Source organism: Ranitomeya variabilis, chromosome 6 (assembly GCF_051348905.1).
Source record: "Ranitomeya variabilis isolate aRanVar5 chromosome 6, aRanVar5.hap1, whole genome shotgun sequence".
Classification (NCBI taxonomy): domain Eukaryota; kingdom Metazoa; phylum Chordata; class Amphibia; order Anura; family Dendrobatidae; genus Ranitomeya; species Ranitomeya variabilis.
Genome location: NC_135237.1, coordinates 514,397,481 through 514,413,258, shown reverse-complemented (window position 1 = coordinate 514,413,258; position 15,778 = coordinate 514,397,481). Strand labels below are relative to the sequence as shown.

At 40.2% G+C, this 15,778-nt stretch overlaps 1 protein-coding gene across 5 annotated transcripts in view; it reads left to right on the top strand.

Moving 5' to 3' along the window:
• The window catches only part of ESRP1 (epithelial splicing regulatory protein 1), a 90,921-nt gene extending 78,522 nt beyond the window's left edge, over window positions 1-12,399 (top strand). For 2 of the 5 annotated variants that reach the window (XM_077270953.1, XM_077270954.1), the window contains exons 13-16: window positions 3,601-3,772; window positions 5,833-5,986; window positions 10,854-10,965; window positions 11,483-12,121. In XM_077270953.1, the coding sequence (XP_077127068.1) occupies window positions 3,601-3,772; window positions 5,833-5,986; window positions 10,854-10,937 (410 nt within the window). In that variant the 3' untranslated portion in view covers window positions 10,938-10,965; window positions 11,483-12,121. Of the gene's footprint in view, window positions 1-3,600; window positions 3,773-5,832; window positions 5,987-10,853; window positions 10,966-11,482 lie in introns of all 5 variants that reach the window. The other 3 variants (XM_077270951.1, XM_077270952.1, XM_077270949.1) reach the window with 2 other exon arrangements.
• The last annotated feature ends 3,379 nt before the right edge of the window (window positions 12,400-15,778 follow it).

Below are 15,778 nucleotides of genomic sequence, written 5' to 3'. Positions count from 1 at the left end.
GTGTCAATGATGGCCTTCTTGACATCTGTCAGGTCGCTAGTCTTACCCATGATGGGGGTTTTGAGTAATGAACCAGGCAGGGAGTTTTTAAAAGCCTCAGGTATCTTTTGCATGTGTTTAGAGTTAATTAGTTGATTCAGAAGATTAGGGTAATAGGTCTTTTAGAGAACCTTTTCTTGATATGCTAATTTATTGAGACAGGTTTTTTGGGTTATCAGGAGTTGTAGGCCAAAATCATCAGTATTAAAACAATAAAAGACCTGACAAATTTCAGTTGGTGGATAATGAATCTATAATATATGAAAGTTTAATTGTAATCATTACATTATGGTAAATAATGAAATTTAACACTATATGCTAATTTTTTGAGAAGGACCTGTATCTATTATTTTTTTGCAATTCAATTAGGACGTACTGCTAATCCTGACATGTCTATTTTAGTAAATGCCTGTTTGGAGAAAAAAAAACAAAAAAAAAAAACAAAACCAAAGAAATATTTCTGAAGTAACTTGTGTTGTGCCTTTCCTCTGTTCCTCTTGGAAATTTTATCACTGAATATACACCTGGGTTTTATCAGTTGAGGGTGTGTCCCTGTGCACCCTGACTGTCCAATAAGGGCTGACATTTGCTGCATAAACACACCCCCTTGACAACAGGAATGGAATCTCCGCCCATTTCTTCATGAGTTTTTAGGAGTACCAGAGGAACGGAGCGGCACAATGCAGAGCTATAGGAAAGTGTCCAGGATTAGAAGTATTTATTAAAATAAACATGTGTGGAGCGCTGACACTCGATAATTTTTCGTGCACAACACAATTGAAAATATTTTAATAAATCTTTAGTAAACTATTTTGTAAGATTCTCATTTGATTCCTGCTGATTTACCAATGAAAAATAAGACGTCACTAATGATTTGCTAGTTTAAAACCGTATTGTACAAAAGTAAATCGAGGAATTTGGTTCTTTGCAATTTCCTGATGGACGTGGAGGATATAGGGGGCTCCTGCCACAATGGGCCCCCCGAGGCCCCGGGACTTGTAATCATGCTCCGGTGTGTAGAGCCCACAATTTATTTTGTAGCGCTGTAATTTAAAGCGAGTGGCGGAAGTTACCTGGAAGACTGACTGTCTTGGCAATCTGATCTCTCCAGTGGTATATTATTTTTCAAGTTGACTCCTGTTTTAGGTTCTGGTCTTTGTACCCTGTGGGTCTCATACCTTCATAGCATTTAGATTTCAGGGGTGAAAGGAGGAGGGGAGGTAGCGTCTTCCACAGTGATGGCCTCTCACATAGCTGGTGTTTTTTTTTTTTTTTTTTTCTTTGTTTGTTTTTTTTTTTATTTGCTAGTATTCCCCATGAAATAACAATTCTGAAGAATCTTGAAACTGATTTACTAAATGCTTGCAACCAACTTCCAGCAGATGTAATTGGAAATTTAAAAAAAAAAATTCTAACCACATAGCAGTCAAATAAAATTAGTGTCTCGTATTAACACCTTTTGTAAATGGTTTTCCCACTAACCAAGTATTTTTTAATTAATAGATCTTGGAATAAAAATAAATTCCACAATTGGATGTGTTTAAAAATAATCAATTAAAAAAAAAAAAAAAAAAAAAAATGTTCCTGTGCTGAGAGAATCTTATAAATGTGCCCCTGATATGTACTGTGTAATGGCTGTGGCTGACCGTACAGGGACATGGTCTGATCATACCACAGCTCCTGGTCAGGGGAGGAAGCAAAAGTATACAGACAGGACAGCAGGGGATCACAGCTGAATATTTTTGTGAGGCAAAACCTTTCACTGCCTATTTTTAACCATTGTTTTACTTAACAGAATTATTCATGATCATGTGCTGTCCTGTCTGTATCCTCCTTTTGTTTGTATCTATTTATTTTTTGCTTCCTCTCCTGCCCAGGAGCTGTGGTATGATCAGACCATTTCCCTGTACGGTCAGACATGGCGATTACATAGTACACAGCAGGAGCGCATTTATAAGATTATCTCAGCACAGGAACATTTTATTATTAAACACATCCAATTGTGGAATTTAATATTAAAGAATCTCAGTGATTAAAATGTTGATTAAAATTAACTTTGATCATAAAATTTTAAGGATGCAGCAATTTTTTTTTTTTTGCACATTTTTTTTTTTCCCCCCATTCTTCAAAGAGCTAATTCAGATACAAGATCTGTCTGTGTTTTTCATGGAAGGAGCTTGTACCTGTATAGTCTATGGGGCTGTTCACATTTCCTGATATTGTTTTGCTGGCAGAGTGGTCCACACAAATTCACAAAAACAGGATCATGTGATCATAAGTTGCAGGGTTCTTAACTTTTTTGCTATGAATTGGAAAAACCTGATCTCCATCGGAGCTTGTAATATGGTTGGGCTTCATGAGTGCACCATGATCGGCAACTTAATGGTTAAATAGCAGCAACTGGAGCTAGCTTAAGTCGCTGCTTTTATGCGGTCCCCACCCAACAGCAGATAAAGATCACCCGATCCATCCATCCTGCAGTTACATTTTTTCCATTTTTGTCATTTCTGTTTTTGTTCTTGGATATTTGTGACTATATTGACAACTAAATTTCCCATGTCGATGAAGTAGTGCGACAATGGGGATGGTAACGCCCAGTTGACTATTTATTCCTTTCCAGGAGTAATAAGAGGAGTGATGCAAGGCTTTAAGAAAAGATGAGCCAAAATTATTATTTTCATGGGGAATACAAGTATTTACAGACAGACATTTCTGGAGAGCTGACAATCCCCCAGAGATACATTTACAGATATTGTTTCTCATCAGTTTTCAGTCCAAAGAACCTAAACCTTCCGCTTTTCAGTTTGATAAAAAACCATAATGAGAAAAAAATAGATGCAAAAGCTGAAGACCATTTGGAGAAAACTATACCTTTTTATGGATGTAATAATGAAAAGGACAAGGGTGAATGTAGTATTTAAAAATTGGGCCACGAAGGTGGACAACCCCGTGTTTGTTTGTTTTTTTTGTTTTTTCCTTCTTTAATTTAAATGCATGCAAATGGCCAACAAATTATTTTTGCAATTGGGTGTCATTAAACTTTTGTTACATTAACCAATTCTGCAGCCAGCGATGGGCAACTGAGAATTCATCAGCCATTTCACAGCGTAGATGGCTGAAAAAAAAATTTTTTTTAAAGGGGATCCGTCAGTAGGTTTTTGTTATGTATTCTAGGCGCATCACGATGTAAGGGCAGAGCTATCCTGAGTCCAGCGATGTGTCACTTACTAGGCCTATTTCAATGAAGTCAGTGTTTTATCAGCAGGAGATTATCACTAGAGGACTAGTTGTGTCGTGCCTCCTGGTCCAACCACGGATCTGCAGTAGGGGAAAAAAAGGAATTGTATCAAAATGACAGCATGCAGACTAGCAAGTGATATATCACTGGAATCGGGGTCTCGGCCCCTACATTATGCTGCTATCAGATTACAAAACAAAAACCTGCTGACAGATTCCCCTTAATCTGCTTGGGCTATTACATTTCATGGGCGTCCGCTACAGAAACAAAGATGTCCTGTACCAGGATCCTTCTCTCATAGATGCGTTTCACTCTTCCTCTAGGTTTGTCTCCCCCGTCGTACACCTTTCCAGCACCCACCGCCGTCATTCCTACTGATGCAGCTGCCCTTTACCAGCCTTCCTTACTCCTCAATCCACGTGCCCTGCAGCCATCGGCAGCGTATTACCCAGCTGGCGCTCAGCTCTTCATGAACTACACTGCTTACTACCCAAGGTACGAATGGCCAGGAACAGTGTGAACTGGCACCGATAACAGGTTAGCTATGCACTGTGGATATCGCCAGGCGATCACTACTCTGGGACTTGTAGTGCATAAATCCACAACTGTGCACCTACAGTAGCCAAGGACCCCGAGTCTGTGTTCAGTGGGACGTACCCTGGAGATTGAAATTCAAGGGCATAAGGCGGCAGTGGCTGTTAATGGGTGATCGAGCGGCAATAAATCTCCAGCAGTAAAGGCTTCTGTAAGGAGTAGAAATCTTTCAACCTGCCAAATTGTTGCCCTGGAGTTAAAATAGTTGTGTGCAAGGTCAGGCTTTGTCTTAGGTCTGCAGCTTCTGTACAGAGAAAAGAATGTTACCTACGTAGGAGACTTTCCAAAGCTCCTGGGGCGTGGTAGACCTTAGGACACAGTAGACCTTCTCGTTTGGTGGTGCGCTCTGTAAAGATATTAGTGTCAGCAAAAAAATGGATAATTCTCCATTTACGCAACAATCTTTTATTTTTTTTGGTAATATACTTTCTTTCTGGGGCTCCTTAGAAGATACAGCTCTGACTGGTCACAAAGGTGGACGATGAAGATTCACGGTCACGGCAAACATCAATCTTGGAAGAAAAAAAAAAATTCTATAATTTTCCAATATTTTATTTATTATCTGAAACAGTAATCTCTTTTTTAAATGTATTTTTTGATTAATACACAGATGCTACTGAACAAAAAATTTAGTAGAGGGCTTTTTTCATCTCCACTCCTATCACGGGAGGTGGGATTACGGGATCAGCAGAGTTATTCCCATCTCCACCATGAAATGCTGAGCTAGGGAAAATCTGCCGTCTGATTGTTGGGCTGATGGCGATCTCTGCCAACACCCCACACACGAGAAATTCTGTATCTTGAGATCTACTGCAACCGCCCATCCTCATCTTTCCTGAAAGATTTTTGGGAGTGTACCTCTTCCTGCCATACACCCTCCCATACACCAGGTGGTAAAATGATTCTGACGACTTTTTTTTTTCTAATTTGTATAAGGGGTTGTTAACCTTACTTACTGACCAAATTAGATTTGTTTCCTTTTGCTCTATTTTTTTTTTTTTTTTTTTTTTTTTTATGAATGTGGATCATTTGACTAGAGGCAAAATAACCTTCTCACACTTTTCGCTCTGCAAGGTGTGGACGGGTTTATGAATATTTGTGGTTTTGAAGTTAGATTGTCCCTAAGGGTTTTTTTTTTTTACTTTAGTATCTCATTTTTTGGTGTTCTGGAATGTGTTTTTCTAGTGAAGCCCGCCCTTTGCTTTTAGCCTATGTAGGTGCTTACTTAGCGTCTTGCCTCAGAATTTAATTTTGTGTAGCCATGATAGAAAAGCAATTGTAAAAGTAGGCACCAAATGTAATGTGGAGCCATCGGGGCATCAAAAGAAGTCTTTAAAAAGGGGTTTCCAAGTATGTTGGAGCCCGCTGGGGTAAATAGATGCCCACTAGACCACTCAGCCTTTTTTTAAATTACTGATATCATTGATTCAAGTTTTTTTTTTTATGCTTGTCTGGCGAACATAATCACAGCTGGAAATTATATACATATACATTATAATATGTTCATATGTGTGGCAGCCTGAAAATTGCAAAATAAAAGTAAATCTAGATGCCTCCACCCGCTGGCTGAATACACCCCTATGCAGTAAGCTCCTCCTAATTGTAATAGTAAATCCGTAAACTGTGCTCCCCCTGGTGGCCATAATAAGTGTTGCACCTGGTAGAGGACGGCGGCACGTTAGCAGTTTCCTGCAGTGTCAAGTCATAAAGTGCCATGTGAAGAGCATAAAGTCCCACTGAGATCTCCAGAATGACCAAGGGCGTTTAAAGGCCAGCCTTCTAGAAATAGGGATTGTGATTTTCCTTGAAGCTGACCCCTTCATGAGTCACTTGTGTAAACATTAGGATTCCCTGGTCATGGAGGGACAACAGCCAGATATTTATATGAATGAAATGTCCAATAAGGCTTTTCTTTTTTTTTTTTTTTTTTCCTCACTCATGTTGTGTTCTCCATTCTTCAGCCCTCCAGGTTCTCCAAGCAATCTTGGGTTCTTCCCAGCCACAGCCAGTGCCAGCAGTATCCCCGCTCACAACGGCGGTGCGGTGGTCCGCATGCAAGGGCTGGCCTACAACTCTGGTGTAAAAGAGATCTTGAATTTCTTCCAAGGTTATCAGGTAAGCGGCCTTGTGTGTCACTAGGCGGTGTATTGGTGTGAGTGGTGGTAACTGTTGTGCATCGGTACAACCGAGGTCAGGAGCTTCCATGGGCTCCAGTGTCAATGCCTCTGGCCCTTCTCTGTGCATAGAGCCGCTGATAATTCCATAAGTGTGGCACTGACCTCAATACACACCTTTCTTCTTAAAGGAGTCTTCTGGTTTAATCATTGTATTAATGTTCTACAACATTTGAATATATTTTGTATTTTAGGTTCTTATTTTTTGCTGTCTGTGAATGAGAACAGTCATATTGACATGCGGAGGTTGCAGACCTCATGTACAGGGCATCCTGCGCTGAGTTGAGGACTGGCTATAGTTCTGTTCAGTCTACGCAATGCTCTGTGAGCGGAATATATCTCCACCTGCTCACCTTTCTCTAGGGGGGGGTTTGCTACAATCTGCTTACGTTCAGACGTGTCTAGGTAATGCTTTCATTCCCAGACAGCACGCAAAGCTGAAAATGCTGAGGAACCGAAAGTTGTAGAGATTTTTCTTTATACTGTGATTGTTATATTTCTTTACTATTATTTATTATTGGCGCCATTTATTCCATGGCGCTTTACATGTGACAAGGGGTGTACATGATAAAAACAAATGCATTAATCTTAAACAATAAGTCACTGACTGGTTCAGGAGGAGAGGACCCTCAATCTACAAGGGTTGGCTGAGGATAAAGTAGGTGAGGGTAGAGCTGGTCGTGTAGCGGTTTGGTCTATCGGTGGTTACTGCAGGATGTAGGCTTGTCGGAAGAGGTGGGTCTTCAGGTTCCTTTTGAAGGTTTCAAAGATAGGCGAGAGTTTTGTTGTGGTAGAGAGTTCCAGAGTAGGGGTGATCTATGAGAGAAATCTTGTATGCGATTGTGGGAAGAGGAGCTAAGAGGGGAGTAGAGAAGGAGATCTAGTGAGGGTCGGAGGTTGTGTGCAGGTAAGTACCGGGAGACGAGGTCACAGATGTATGGAGGAGACAGGTTGTGGATGGCTTTGTATCACATGGTTAGGGTTTTGAACTGGAGTCTCAGGGTAATGAGGAGCCAGTGCAGGGATTGACAGAGGGGAGAGGTTGCGGAATAGCGGGCGAAATAGGTGGACTAGTTGGGCAGCAAAGTTGAGAATAGATTGGAGGGGTGCGAGAGTGGTAGAAGGGTGGCCAAAGAGCAGGAGGTTACAGTAGTATTTGTGTAATAAGGGTTATGCCTGAAATACTATCTATAGGAGAGGAGATAATTTGCTGATCTCTCGGGAAGGGGGTGGGGGTTCAATTGCAAGGAACCACCTAGCTCATGATCTTGGCTGTGGAATCTGGCTCTACAGAGCCCCATCTACAGTTGAACCCAGAAGTTTCCATACACTGTATAAAAAGACACATATGCATGTTTTTCTCAATATCTGACATGAAATCAGAATAAACCTTTCCCACTTTAGGTCAGTTAGGATTACCATAATTATTATTTGTCAAGTGCCAGAATAATGAGCGAGAGAATGTTTTTTTGTTTTTTGTAAGGCATTTATATTATTTAGTAATGAAATGTATGTAAACGTTTGACTTTGTAGTATTTGGTAATATTTCTCTTAACCTCTTTCTGACATCGGGCGTAATAGTACACCGATGTCTGAGTTCCCCTGTTTGGTGCGGGCTCTGGCACTGAGCCTGCACCTTTCCGGGCACATGTCAGCTGATATATACAGCTGACGTGCCCACAACAGCTGCATGTGGAATCGCGATCGACCCGTGGCTATTAACTACTTAAATGCCACTGTCAATCGGACAGTGGCATTTAATACATGCTTCCGATAAGCGTGCCAGAAATCCCGCCCATCGGTGACCCCATCACGTGATCGCGGGTCACCAATGGGTTGGCATGACAACCAGAGTTCTCCAGCAGACCTCTATGGTTGTCATAGCCAGATTGCTATGAGCGCAGCCCAGTGGTCGGCGCTTATACCAAGTAAGTATTCTACAGACGATCTGATCATTGCCTGTATTTAGCAGAGCCAATCAAAGTACTGCAGCTTCTAGTCTCCCATGGAGACTATTGAAATATGCAAAAAGTAAAAAAACAATTATTATTTTTTTTTAAAATATTAACCCCTTTGTCATTAGACGTCCTATAGACATACTATTCTGTCCATGTGGGGTGGGCCCTACTTCCCATGGACGGAATAGTACATCATAGGCGATCGGCCACGCTTATGGGGGGAGCGCGGCCAATCGCCTTCGGGTGTCAGCTGATTATTACAGCTGACATCCGGCACTATGTGCCAGGAGCAGTCACAGACCGCTCCTGGCACATTAACCCCCGGAACACTGCGATCAAACATGATCGCAGTGTTCCGGGGGCACAGGGAAGCATCGCACAGGGAGGGGGCTCCCTGCGTGCTTCCCTGAGACTCTCGGAGCAATGCGATGTGATCGCGTTGCTGCGAGGGTCTCCTACCTCCTTTTCCCTGAAGGCCCCGAATCCAAAATTGCCGCGGGGGGGGGCCTTCCGGGTCCTGCAGGGAGGTGGCTTGCAAGCACCTGCTCAGAGCAGGCGCCAGCAAGCCTCCCTGCAGTGCCTGTCAGATTGCTGATCTGACACAGTGCACTGCAAAGTGTGAGATCAGCGATCTGTCACTGTAACATGATGTCCCCCCTGGGGCAATGTTACAAAGTAAAAAAATATATATATATTTACATGTGTAAACAAAAAAAAAAAAAATATCCTAAATAAAGAAAAAAAAAATAAAAAAACATTTTTGCCAATATATAAAAAAACAAAAGTACACATATTTAGTATTGCCGTGTCCGTAACGACCCGACCTATGAAACTGTCCCACTAGTTAACCCCTTCAGTGATCACCGTAAAAAAGAAGCAAAAAACAATGCTTTATCATACCGCTGAACAAAAAGTGGAATAGAACACGATCAAAAATACAGATATAAATAACCATGGTACCGCTGAAAATGTCATCTTGTCCCGCAAAGAGCTGCCATACAGCGTCATCAGCAGAAAAATAAAAAAGTTAGTCCTCAGAATAAAGCTGTGCAAAAATAAAATCTATTTTATATAAAAAATTATTGCATAAAAGCACCAAAACATAAAAAAATAATATAAATGAGGTATCGCTGTAATCGTACTTACCCGAAGAATAAAACTGCTTTATTAATTTTACCAAACGTGGAACTGTATAAACGCCCCCCCAAAAGAAATTCACGAATTGCTGGTTTTTGTTCATTCTGCCTTGCAAAAATCGGAATAAAAAGCGATCAAAACATGTCACGTTCCTGAAAATGGTACCAATAAAAACGTCAACTCGGCTATTTTGACCAAAAAATAAAAAAGTTATGGCTCTGGGAAGAATGGGAGCAAAAAAGAAAATGCAAAAACAAAAATGCCTCTGGTCAAAGGGTTAAACCGAATACTTGGGTCAAATGTTTGGGATATCCTTCCACAAGCTTCTCACAATAGTTGGTTTTAATTTGGGCCCATTCCTCCTGACAAAACTGGTGAAACTGATCCAGGTTTGTAGGTCGCCTTGCTCGCTCCTGCCTTTTCAGATTTGCCCATAAATTTTCAATAGGATTGAGATCATTGTGATGGCCACACCAAAACATTGATTTTGTTATCCTTAAGCCACTTTTTATTATTTTGGCAGTATGCTTTGGGTCATTGTCCATTTGGAAGAGCCATTTTCACCCAAGCTTTAACTTTCTGGCTAAAGCTTTGAGATGCTGCTTCATCATTGCCACGTAATCTTCTTTTCTCATGATGCCATCTATTTTGTGAAGTGCACCAGTCCGTCCTGCAGCCAAACAGCCCCACAACATCATGCTGCCACCCTCGTGTTTCACAGTTGGGATGGTGTTCTTAGGCTTCCAAGCTTCTCCCTGTTTCCTCCAAATGTACCGATGGTCATTATGCCCAAAAAGTTCAATTTTAGTTTCATCAGACCACAGGACATGTCTCCAAAAATTAAGGTCTTTGTTCCTGTGTGCATTTGCAAACATTAATCTGTCTTTTTATGTTTCTTCTTGGAGTAATGGCTTCTCCATGGCAGATTGACCTTTCAGCCCATGTAGATATAGTCATCGTTTCACAGTGGATATTGACACTATCTTACCAGCTTCCACCATCATCTTCACAAGGTCTTTTGCTTTTATCCTTGGGTTGATATGCACATGTCGACCAAAGCACGTTCATCTCTGGGACACAGAACTCGTCTCCATCCTGAGCTGTATGATGGCTGGACATTCCCATCTTGTTTGTACTTGTGTATAATTGTTTGTACAGATGAACGAGGCACCTTCAGGCATCTTGATATTGTACCCAAGGATGAGCCAGACTTGTGCAAGTCCACAATTCTCTTCCTGATATCTTGGCTGACTTCTTGAGACTTTCCCATGATGCTACACAAAGAAGCAGTGTGTTTCAGGTGTGCATTAAAATACATCCGAAAGTGTCTCTAATTCAGATCTTGACACAAATCAGAAGCTTCCAAACACATGACATCTTCAGTCCAGAATTGTTTAAAGGCATAGTAATCTTAGTTTATGTAAATTTTTGACTTTGCAGTAAGTAATAAAAATTCCTTTAACATTCTCTTTGTTCTGGCATTTGGCAAATATTAATAATTATGGTTATCCTAATTGGCGTAAAACAGGAAAGGTTTATTCTGATTTCATGTAAGATATTGAGAAAAACATGCATGTGTCTTTTTTTATATAGAGCATGTAAACTTCTGGTTTCAACTGTTTTTCCTGCCCAGTCTGCACGTCCCATAGAGCACATAAGTTACGTGATGCCAATAAATCTGTATATTCACTTGTACTTATTACTTTACCCTAGTACTCACCGGATGAAGGTCTGCTCCCAGTCACTGACCAAGCCAGGACCTTGATCACCCATCCAAAAGAATGGGTCTGTATATAGAGGTCTTTTCAGCGCTTATAAACAAGTGGTATGTTAAATTGTGCTTCCCCCTAACCTGTGATATTCATGTCCTGTCAAGAAGATTCACCACTTGCGTAGTAAAATACATAAATACAATGAACGGTAGATTATACCGGCTGCCACCGAGTTATCACAGGAGTCGCTGAGAAGTTATATCCCCGATTGGAATATTGATTTTAATCATAGAAATACAATTTATATGTATGACTTTATAATAAACCACGAGGGCTACACACAGGACAACGGTCTACCAGAGTTTTTGTGGGTAGCTAGGTTTGCCAGAAGGAAATTTAAAGAGCAACCTGTTTTGGGGTGTTTAAATTTTTTTTATTTTTTTTTAAGTTCTATTTGACAGATTTCTCTTTATATTTTCCACAAACTTCTCCTAGTCCATTTAATTTATATGTGCTTTCATTTTCTTATTTTAATAATTAGCGAAGTCACAGAACATAGGGGGCAAGGTTTGTGTTCTCGGTGAACGTTCCTTTGTCCTGACATGTTTTATCATTTTCTCTTTTCTACAGGTTTTTCTCAACCAGATTAATCCTACATTGTCACTTTGCTAAGCAGGAAGCACCTGGCCATTTGTTTGTTTTTTTTGTTTTTTTTGTATTTCTTAACCCGGCCAGAAAAGAATTTTGGGAAAAATCAGCCGATCCCTGCGAGATTTGATGTCGATATATGTAACGCAGACCCGGGTGGATGGACAGATCTTTCCATGTGTAAAGATGGTTTAACCCCGAGATGAGATCAGACGTTTAATGATGACCTCATCGCTCCATTTTAAGGCGGGATAACTTCTCTTTTGACCTCTTTGACATGTTGAGAAGCGGCACTAGCCACCAAGTATGAGGAATTTCTACACCTAAAAAGAAAAAATAGAAAACCCTTTTATTTTTGAACTTTCTGTTTAGTCTTTTTCCACTGCTGCACCAAAAGTGTTAATACAGCGGGTGATATTTTTTTATGTATATTTTATTTGTTCAATTTAGGAAACCAGAGGTTCACTTTCTGTAGAATAAGACCACTTGCCCTGCTCAGAGAAGACTGGCTTTTCCATATCTGCATACGTTATGTTGTATATGATGCAACATTTTTTTTTTCACCTAGATCAGAATTCAAAATGTCGAAGAAAAAAAAAAAAAAAAAAAAAAGCTTTGAAATATTCTATGTAACCTTTTTAGTTTATGATAATAAAAAAAATAAAAATAAAGGTGGAAAAAAGTTAAAGAAAATAAATAACAAAAAAATTATGAATTTGTGTGCTGGCAACATGAAGCAGACTTTCCTGTGAATGCAAATGCCCTCGCATGATGCACTCCCGTCATTTATTTTTGCTTTTGTCAAACACTATTTGTTACATTTATATATTAAATATTTTGTATATATTTTGTGAACCTCTTGTGAACATTATATTATAGTAAAGTTGCTTAAGTATGAATTGGCGCTTTAATTATTCACTTACATTTTTTATTAATATAATTCTCTAAATAAAAAATTAAAAAAAATGTTTTTTTTCCTGGGTTCCGTCAAGAAACCCTCCTTTGTGCACCTATTAACGACCATGAGATATTTGGATCATTCTGTGCTGACGGTCCTATCCATGGAGCAAACATTTGTGCTTCCTCTGAATATATATATATTTTTTTTTCTTCATGGTCTGTGCTCCACGTACATCCATGGTGAGAAGCCACATAGTCCAGCAACATAAGAAAGGCGGATGTGTATATACTGTGCGGATGTTCTTCATATAAAGGTTCCCCTACGCACGACACTACCTGAGCTCTTTGGCTTTGCATGGAGCGATGATTTAGTGGATGCTGAGATTAAGATTGTTCATATCTATATAAACCAAGACCTGGGGAATTTATGGATCCACCATGAAGCAGATTTCCTGTTCTGGCATCCAGGCATGGAGGGAAGCCAAAGGAACCCAACGGTGTCAACTCCTGGTCCGAACCGATCATCTTGTAGACTTGGAAGCTACTTGCATGTTCTTGTCACATTTACACCACTTTTGTGTTTAAAACAATCAGTGAGAACATTGACCCAATGGTTTCATGGCAAAAAAAAAAGCTGAACAATTCTACGTGACTATATACATTTGTGTGTCATTGCATGTCTAGATAAGTTTATCATAGTTTGTGCTATAAAAAGTAGTTCTGTTTGTTTATACTCTGTGTACCGATTCCATGACTGTTTTATTAATGCTGTATTGCACAAACTGCAAACAAATAGGAAAAAATAATTGTCTGTGAATAAACTGTTTACATGTGCACATAATAATAAAATGCTTTTTTTTCTGCTTGTCCAAATACTCCTGGGTCCTCAGCGCTCCTTGTGATCACGGTGGGTGAGTCCCTGCAGAACTAGTGACCACTGCTTATCCATAGACAAAGTACAGGCCTTTCCAGTATTCGGATAGCTAAATGATCAAAAAACACATTCTTATAAAATTCTGTTTGTCTGCAGCTACCACTGAAGGGTTTGCTTTACCTTGATTTATATATCAAATTTTAATGTCTGAGGAAACATGACAAAAATGCATCTACATCACATAATGTTTAGCTTAAAAAAAAAAAAAAAATATATATATATATATATATATATATATATATATATATATATATATATATATATATATATATATATATATATATTTTTTTTTTTTTCTCGCATTTCAGGTTTGCTGATTTTGGTGCAGTGTTGGGTTGCGTAAGCTTAGACTACATCCTATTACTTGGCTTCCTTTCTGTTATGAGTTTGGTCTGAAATTTTGGCTAATTTTAGGGCACAGGAAGTTTCATAATTTTACCTATTTGCCATTCTAGTGAAGCCACACTACTATATATATATATATATATATATATATATATATATATATTATAGTGTTGAGTGTCTAAGTTCAGGTTCAGGCGGGTGTACTTCACGGACGGTATACAAACCACAGTGCCCACATGTGTTTAAATAGCGCACGCATACACTATAGAGCAGAGGTGTCAAACTGCATTCCTCGAGGGCCGCCAACATGTCATGCTTTCAGGATTTCCTTAGCATTCCACAATGTGCTGGAATCATTCTGTGCAGGTGATTAAATTATCACCTGTGCAATACAAGGAAATCCTGAAAACATGACCTGTTGTGTTACCAAAGTTCCTGCTGTGTCAATAACGTAGGATTGCTATTATCAGTGCAGTTTCTGCTTGTAGTTGCTGTGGGCCCTCATGAGAATGGGGGCCTGAGCAATTGCCCACTTCCTTCCTCCCCAACACTGGCCCTGACTGTATCACTGCCACACCTGGAGGCGCATTTTGCTGCTTCCTTTCATAACCTGGCACAATATATGGCAGAGCCAGTGATGTACAATGCTACTATGCCTATATATGCGACCTCTGACTCTGCCTACCAAAGAGTGCAAAATCTGGATATTGGCCATGCAGCTGATGTGATATATCTGGACTTTGCAAATGTGCATTTAATACTGTATCACCAAACAGACTTGAACTGAAGCTTCAGAAGCAAGGACTAGGTGCCATTTCTATGCATGTGTTTTAAAAAAATGTTTAAAAAACCACCCTGCTTAAGAGACAGGAAACAAAAATTCATTGTAAATGGTGCATTCACTAAATGGGATAAATTTAGCAGTGGAGACCTCAGGGATTAATACTGGGAGCAGTAGGAACAGTAAGGCCATGTGCACACTTTGCGGTTTTTGCTGCGGATCCGCAGCAGTTTTCCATGTGGTGTACAGTACAATGTTAACCTATGGAAAACAAAAAACACTCTGCACATGCTGCAGAAAAAAACGCGCGGAAACGCAGCGGTTTTCATTACGCAGCATGCCAATTCTTTGTGCGGAATCCGCAGCGGTTTGTCACCTGTTCCATGTTAAAAACCCGCAGGTGTCTAAAACCGCAGTGGAAACCGCACAAAAAAACGCAATAAATCCGCAGTACTTTTTGCACTGCGGATTTCATCAAATCCGCTGCGGAAAAATCCGCAGCAGAATCCGCAAAGTGTGCACATAGCCTAAGAATGCTGGGTCTGGGGGAAAATGTGTGTAAATGACTAAGTAACTGGCTTAGTGATAGAAAGCAGAGGGTGGTTATAAATGGTATATTCTCTATCTGGGTCGCTGTGACCAGTGGGGTACCACAGGGTCGATGTTGGGACCTATTCTCTTCAACATAGTAACGATCTGGTGGAAGGTTAACACAGTAAAATATTGATATTTGCAGATGATACAAAAGCTAATGACCTACTAACAGCTAAATCTAATGGTCACTACTCCATGCTAATTCTCTTGGATCTCTCTGCAGCATTCGACACTGTGGATCATCAGCTCCTCCTCACTATGCTCCGCTCCATCGGCCTCAAGGACACCGTTCTCTCCTGGTTCTCCTCCTATCTCTCTGACCGATCCTTCACTGTATGTTTTGCTGGTTCCTCCTCCTCTCACCTTCCCATTACTGTTGGGGTTCCTCAAGGATCAGTCCTAGGCCCCCTCCTCTTCTCTTTGTATACTGCCCCTATTGGACAAACAATCAGTAGATTTGGTTTCCAGTACCATCTCTATGATGCCGACACTCAGTTATAGGCCGGGGACACACTTAACGTATAAAAAAACGGTCCGTTTTTCACGGCCGAGAATCGCAGAAATGTTTCAAAAACAGTGATCCGTGTGCAGTGCAAGGATGCGATTTCCTCGCATCAAATGATCCGTGTGACATCCGTATGCCGAGATTTTCTCGCAAGCTTGCAAAACTGACATCTAATGGATTTATGTGCTCAAATGTTCGGGAAAACATACCGGTATATAC